The 7,907-nt window shown below is 41.5% G+C and overlaps 1 protein-coding gene across 1 annotated transcript; it reads right to left on the bottom strand.

The window, feature by feature from the left end:
• Positions 1–4,281: 4,281 nt before the first annotated feature.
• Positions 4,282–7,683, bottom strand: LOC123149725 (haloacid dehalogenase-like hydrolase domain-containing protein 3). Its single transcript, XM_044569434.1, has 9 exons — positions 7,322–7,683; positions 6,088–6,361; positions 5,892–5,974; positions 5,601–5,684; positions 5,444–5,519; positions 5,222–5,294; positions 5,041–5,114; positions 4,748–4,841; positions 4,282–4,628 (listed from the first exon to the last, which is right to left on the bottom strand). Exons 2-9 carry the CDS (start codon positions 6,314–6,316, stop codon positions 4,559–4,561), a joined length of 783 nt encoding a protein of 260 aa, XP_044425369.1. The 5' UTR covers positions 6,317–6,361; positions 7,322–7,683; the 3' UTR covers positions 4,282–4,558.
• Positions 7,684–7,907: the final 224 nt, after the last annotated feature.

Here is a 7,907-nt window from a genome sequence, read left to right as displayed (position 1 = left end):
AAGAGATGACTGAGTTTGAGCTCAAGTTCGAGATATGGATCCTAAATGGGGCAGCAATGGTGCCGAAGAAGGCAACATTAAGGAAGCCTCTACGCAGGGTGTTTTTGTCAGCCTTGCAGGCCAATAGAGTAGAATGACGGGACAAGGAGACTTGCATAGTTGTTTATCAAAGCCAAATTGCTCTGTGCTAGATGTCGTCAACCTGACAGTTTTTAGGTGAAGTTTATCATGCTACACTTATTTTGAATCCTCATGTGTTAAACTAGAGATTATGTTATAGCAGGGCTTTGCTGTTAACTGCAGATTTTGTGGATGTTGTGGCATGACTCATGCATCTTTTTGTCATGGTTCTTTTTTTTGCACTTGAGAAATTTTCATCTTTTGACGACATGTTTGGGTTCAAGATGAATTTCACAGAAATTTTATTGCACTACAATGATATGATGTGTTGGATGTTTTGATTTATTGTTTAAATGACAAGATACATTATTTTCTAGATGAGAGTTGAATAGGACTTGTTGAGACTTTCCATGTAAGTCGTATGGCTCCTAAATTATGGCTTATAATATAATTGTGTTTCAAACTTGTAATCTTATGAGGTAATCCCTCCTTTCCGGTTTATAGGGCTTAAATATGAAATCTCATCAACCAAGATATAAGGTGAGTGGAGGAATGTATCTTGTAGTTTAAAAACTTACTCAAACTTTACTGCGCATTAATTACAGTGTATGCATGGATGACCACTAAATGAGTAGGAATGGTTACATGCATTGGTTAGTTTCTTTTAATCCTTGCATGCATCAATTTAATGCACCTTGAAATGTGAACATGTGGTGGAAAGAAGTGAAAATAAGACTTATAATATGAAAAACCCAAGAAAATGAGATGAGCCAAATAAACCAGAAATGAGGGCGTACTACTAGGTTATATGCTAGTTGCAAGCCTCGATCCGTGGTTGCAATGGTGGCATCTTCATTCAAATGCACAAAGGAGATGAAGGTCCTTGTCCAATTGAGGTTGTACAAATCATGATGTCTTCAGTTGCTTCAACTCATAAACATATCTTCACGTTAAGAATTGATGTCATTGCAATCTATCTTTCCTTGTTCTCAATAAGTATCGTATTTCAAAATATTTTTTGTGTTCATATAGTGTGTAGTTATTACCGAATGGCAGATGTGGTTAGGAAACTCCAAATTCACAGTGTGCAGTCTCTATCAGATCTCACTCTTGCAAGTGGCCGTGAAGGGATTGACAACCCCTTTATCGCATTGGTTACGAGGTTATTATTTGTTTGTGTAGGTACGAGGTGACTCACGCGTGGTCTCCTACTGGATTGATACATTGGTTCTCAAAAACTGAGGGAAATACTTACGCTGCTTTGCTGCATCACCCTTTCTTTTTCAAAGGAAAACCAACGCAGTGCTCAAGAGGTAGCACATTAGAAAGATAATCTCATTATTTTTTATGTTTTCATAAACCTCAGATATTGAACATTATCATAATAATTATGAGCATTTCACGCATGAGAAGAATAATGCAGAACAATGTCATACTATTAAACTTGGCATTAAGTGATAAGATACAAGCTGTATGCAATGAAATCCACATGCTCCCCACCTACAGATTCGTATTCAGAATGTGGTGCTAACATTCATTCTGAGTTAGATGTAGACCAAAGTCAATGTAGCTCTCTAGTGGAGGAGTTAGAGGCAAATGCCATATCTTATTCACTCAACGAATTGCTTATTCTAACTTGGAATTTAGGGTCATTTTGTACTCAGTGTAAGGGCCCCGAATTTCTAGAGACAATCTATATTCACGTCAAAATAAATAATGATGTTTATACTAAATTTGCATACTTGTTTATGTGTCATTTTCCAACTTACAATCATGCCTAATTGTTATGCTAAATTTAAATCATATTTGTAATAAAAGTTATATTTCTCAATAAAATACACCTCAAAACATATTTAACTCAATTCCACCTAAATATGATTAAATGAGTAATGACAAAAAATAATGTCTACTTGATTAATATAATGTATATGTATGTGTGTCGTTAACTACGTTAATAAATATCTTAATATGTGTGGTATACAAATATATCTTGGTAATGATATTTATGATAAGATATATGCAAATAGAAAAAGTTGGAACACACGGGAATACGAGATGTTTACAAAGAGTCACAATGGACACGAGGCTGCTTGGCCCAATTTCAGACCGAGCTGGGCTTTGGACCACTCACCAACGAGCTGACTCGTACATGACCGGCCGTTGAATGGTCCGAAATTCTTGGCCCTTTTCAGCTAGGCTTCGACTTGCTCCGACTCAATTGGCTCGTAGCCAACAGTAGCCAAAATTACCACGGCTCCATTTTAGTGCAAAGTACTATTGTTTTGACGAGTGCAGCGATTCCGTGCCCGTGCTCGACTGCTCGTCTGCACCTGATCAGAAAAGAATTCATAAAAAATACTAGATTTTTTTTAAAAATTTCAATTTTTTCCTCATGATAGACAATTTATTGCGTGAGGTTCGCTCCAAATTTTAGCTCACTTAGACATCTGAGTAGCTCTCAGCAAAAAAGACAAATCTGGTCAAAACAGTATATGAACAGTAAATTGTTTTATAGACCCTGAATTTGTCTTTTTTGCCGAGAGTTGCTAATTTGCTCAAATGATTTGAAAATAGAGGCGGACCTCACGCATCAAATAGTCTACCATGGGAAAAATTGGAATTTTTTAAATTTTTCTAGTATTTGTTTTGATTTTTTTATTCAACACATGTGCAGATGAGCCCGGGCTCAGAAAAGGATTTTCGTGTTTTGACTTCCTTATAGCGCTTTTGTTAATATTCAAAGTAAATGGAGCAAGAATAGCACATATAAGAGGATCAAATTTTTGAAAAGTAAGCAAGTTTTAACATGTTAGGTACAATTGCTTCAGTAAACTTAAGCAGCTAAGTGTGGCAAGAAAGCCTTGTAAAGATTGTCAAGATCGTGATCCTGAATCAAATCGGAGCTCCGATGGTAGGATCACATATCGTAGAATCTTAACTATCAGAATCGTAAAAGATTCTACTAACCAAAATTGTAGAATTAGAGTGGTTAGTTTGTATCGTAAAGTCGTAGAATCATACAATAGAATCGCGATTCTGACAACCTTACTTGTAAGGATTCAAACTCGTTTGACGAGAGAATTTTCTATTGCGCCTCTCATTCTCTTTGCCCCACTCTTGTTTATGTGCTAACTTATATGATGAAAAATGACGTACTTGAAACAAAGGCATTTTGCAAGTCTCCATCCGGTTGCAATGGTGGCATCTTCATTCAAATGCACAAAGGAGATGGAGACCGTGGTTCAGTTGAGATTTGTCCAAATCATGATGTCTTCGGTTGCTTCAGCTTGTAAACATATGTTCAGGCTAAGAATTGATGTCATTGCAATCTACTCCATGTTCTCAATAAGTCTCGTATTCTCGATATGATTTATGTGCTCATATAAAGAGTGCGGTTATTACCGCATGGTAGATGTGGTTAGCAAACTCCAAATTCACGGCGTGCAGTTATTTTCTCGCTTATAAATTTTTATCATGAATGTGCTCTAGGTTTACTGTGAGAGTGTTGCATGCTATAGTGGCATGGTATGCTTCGGGAGAGGAAACAAAAAGATCCACCAGTTCACTTGTGGAAAACTACTTCACCAAAGAATCTCCTTCGGGACATACGGTAATTTGTTACTTGATCTTTGGATGATCTTACGCATGTGTTGGAGCTTCTTGATGAGAATACGACGCTTTGGTTGGAAGACAAAGCCCGGGACGTCTACTTCTCGATTGATGCCGATGCTATATCGTGCACAAAACAGCCACGTCAGGGATGGCCGTGATGATGTACATCTGGCCTGTATTTTGTTTGTTCTGCGTATAGAATGATGGTGCAAAATACTTCTGCTGATGTCAGGTCACTCGGGAGCTCAGATGGCGATTGCGGAGGATTTTGGAATTCTCAATGGAAACCAAATGTAGTGCCTAAAATCCGGGTGTTCTAGCAATTCAGCGCGCCGCCACAATACAGCACCCGTAGACCTTAAGTTTTTGCCTTGAGTCTTCTCCTCTTGTCTTGTGATCTTGTAATGGATGACACATGGTTTCATCTCAGCCAGCAAAACATTTGTGGCTGACGATGCCATGTGTCGGTAGTTATATACTTGATCAATCTTGACAACACTATGCGTATACATACATACATACATCAACTTTGCGGAAAAAAATACTTGGTGAAAACGAAAAAGTTAGTGCATCAATGCGTCCAAATTAGTCTGATATATGCGCGACCACACGCCAAGGCGGCGATGAAGATGATCATTAGGGCCGAAAGCCGAAAAGTATTTGCACATGTACCACGAGTAGTACCATTCTTCTCGGCGCTTATTACAAGGACGTCAACAGACCGTGTGGAGAAACAGATTTACTTGGCAAAATCGCAACTGTTATTAGGGCCCCTTAGCAATCAAATGAACGAATCAGGCAAACAGAGACGATGCCCTGTGCTCGCTCATCGTAAGCGTTTTGCTACGATCCGGTGTTGTATCTCAGAAAATTCCTTCAGATCTTCTCCCCACAGCCTAAAAATGGTCGACATCAGTAATTTTTTTATCCTTTTCTTTTTGTCCCGATAAATTAATAATACCCGATCCTATTGAAACATTATGTCTGCATGGGGAAGAAACTAAAAATTGCATACCAGCACTCGAGTCCAATAGCGTTAGCACCCGCCTTGTCTGCAGTTTCATCATCTCCTACGTGTACTGCATTTCTGGCTTCCACGCCAATTTGTTCTGCCACACAGGAATAGGAGAACTAGTTAGTACATAATTTAGTCCTAATAAGCAAATTATGTGCTGAAGCTTCTTGTTGTGGGTGTCGCTCAAAGTAATTACGCTTCAGAACAAAGGTGTGTCCAGTATCACGCTTACTATTGTTACACTTCAAATAAGTATATAAAACTTAGCTTGAACGAATTAAACTCTGCAATACCTAATGCTATTTTGAAGATCTCTAGAGCAGGTTTCTCATATCCAACCTCCGATGATACCACGATGGCATCAAACCTGGACAGCTCAAGATCATTTAGTGCATGGCCATTACTCACAGGAAAACAAAACCAATCACAATGAACCAAGATCAAGGTATTTCGACAGTAGTGGTGAGGACTTACATATCTGAGACGTTGAGATCCTTGAGCAACTTCCTTAACCGTGTGTCGAAGTTAGATACAACGGCTAGCTTAACTGAAATCAAGACATTATTATTAACATGAGCCATCTGTACAGATTAATTAGGGTCATACAAGAGTCTCAATGGGGATTTAAAAATCAACTTGAAGCAAACTACTGAATATCATAAAACGAAAAAGAAGAAGATACATGAGCTGTATGACCTCCAGCATCTTTTAAATCATGCAGTGTTCTGTAAGCTCCATCAGGCAGACACCATGCATCTCCATGTGCATAGTACTAACAGATAAGAACAATTCATTGTTAGCTACATTATACAAGCAGCAGAGTTCAGAGGAAACAATATCAGTCTTGAGATACCTGATATACTTCTTCGAAATAATTATTGTTTGTGCAGTCAGTTGCTTCCGCCACGACAATCTTCCAGAACGGTCGCCCATCACCCTGACATGACAAGCCAGTCCAGCATATCATCCCCTCAACAACAATCACGCCACAGTTCCCCAGTCTAGTACTCCCTCTGTAAACTTATATAAGATCTTTTAGATCACTGAAGTAGTGATCTACAAGATCTTATATTAGTTTACAGAGGGAGTATATATGTAACATTGCTATTTTGTTATGCAACTATATTCCGCCCACGGGGGTTACCTGGTACCTGAGCGTCTTGGGCCATGGCGCCGAGAAAGCCCGCTTGAATCCCTCCATGATGTACTTTTGGGACTTCATCACACCTGGAGAAGAACGGCGAACAGCACAGGTCCTTAGCGCGCACCATGCGTCCAATGAAATGGCCGAGTGAGACACGCGCGGAAACAAAGACGGTTTTTCTGGGGGATGTCCGAACCATATGGACGGCCGAGGGTGGCGTACGTCTCGGCGACCGGCTGCGCCAACTGCAGCAGCGTGCCACCAGCATCGAGCAGCAACCCACCATACGCCGGTGACCGTCCCTGGCCCCCACTCCCCGCGGCTCTGCGCACACAACGCATGCGGGAGGAGGAGAAGGAGTGTCGGAGGGCGGCCGCTGGGTGCCGCCCGAGGAGGAGGGGGCAGCGCATCACCACGGCGGGCATGTCGAGAAGCTCTTGCCGGGGAGATGAAGGTTGTGTTTGGTTGAGCTGTGAATTCCAAAAAAAAAAAAATCTGCTGTGAGCTGAGAAGTGTGGGAAAGCTTGAAGTCGTTTTGCCTGAGACAACTGTGAAAGTATATATTTTGTTGGAATTGTCTGTAATGCCACTAAGGCATGAAAAACTGTTTAGATGATAATTGACCATAAAGCAGTAATTTGTACACCAATTGACATTTCATTGATCATTTTTGAAAATTAAAATAAAAAGCACGTTAAACAACTATTTTTTTTAAATGTTGCACACGTATAAATAATATAAATAGAGAATGACACCATAATATATTACTACGAAATACATGGATCATGCAAAATAATATGGTTGACATGATGATGTCCTCCATCAGCATAGCAAACATATCTTCCTCTCGCACAACAAGCATCAGCTACTCTGATATATCATCACTCACAAAACTAGAGCATAAAAAATGTTAAACAGGGGAGACGAACATGATAATAATAAAGTTAAAAGAATATAACAGTTAGCCAAAGAATTGGTTGAACTTTCTTTCGGCAACATCGTTCTGACGATAAGCAACAAACCATATTCAGAGAAGGCTGTAAGGAACAGATATCTTATTCAGGCTACACAAGTTGCACAGGCTTGTTAAAGAAAATTTGTTTCTGCACAGGTATCTTATACTGAACAGCATAGGAGCATCATCCGTATAACGACCACAAAATTCATCTGCTAGCTGCAGTAAGAACAGTAGAAAGTTGTGGATCTATCCTGGTGGGTGGTGACTCCTGCCATGCTAAACGATACAGAGTCTGGCAATTTCAACATGTGCTGTATGTTACAGAGTCTTTTCAGTACCAGCTCCGAACACAGTAATCATTGACACATACTACTCACAAACAACCCCATCAGTAAAAATCAGGACAAAAAAAAAAGATAACAGAACAGAGCATGCCACGGGAGGGGAGGGGAGGGGAGGGAGGAGGGCGGACCGGAGGAGAGGAGGGAGGAGCGGCTGGTGCAGCCGGACTCGTGGGCGAGCCCGTTCGAGCGGGAGCTTCCGGGCGACAAGGGCAAGCTCCTCCTCGGCCCCAATCCAGCCCCGGAGAAGAGGGAGGCGGGAGGGAGCGCGCGGCGGCGTGGCTCCGGGCGGCGGACTTGGGCGGGGGCGGCTCTTCCGGGGAGGGAGTCGCTGCTGGGCGGGCGGGGATGCTCCGGGGAGGCAGGCGGCGTCGCTGGTAGAGGCTCCGGCCGGATGGGCGGCGGCGCGGCGGAGGCTACGAGAGCCAACGGACCCTCCTCCCTCCTCTCAGTCCTCTGTTCGTTCGCTCGGGGTGGATTTTTTTTTATTTTTTTTTACGTTGGCTCGGGAGGCCCTGTTCGTTCAAAGAAAAAAACCAAAGATGATAAGGAGCGAACGTTAGGTGGAAACTGTTTATAGAGCGAACACCTCCATGGTGTGTTCGATCCCACGGCGTAAATCTTGACACGGTGATATCGTGGCGTCCCGATTTCGCCCTATTCATCATTCGAGTAAACGACACAGACCCTCTCACATGGTCGTGCTTTTTTTTTAAA

This window comes from Triticum aestivum, chromosome 7A (assembly GCF_018294505.1).
Source record: "Triticum aestivum cultivar Chinese Spring chromosome 7A, IWGSC CS RefSeq v2.1, whole genome shotgun sequence".
Lineage (NCBI taxonomy): Eukaryota > Viridiplantae > Streptophyta > Magnoliopsida > Poales > Poaceae > Triticum > Triticum aestivum.
Note: the sequence above shows the minus strand (reverse complement) of the source record. Positions and strands in the feature narration are given on the sequence as shown.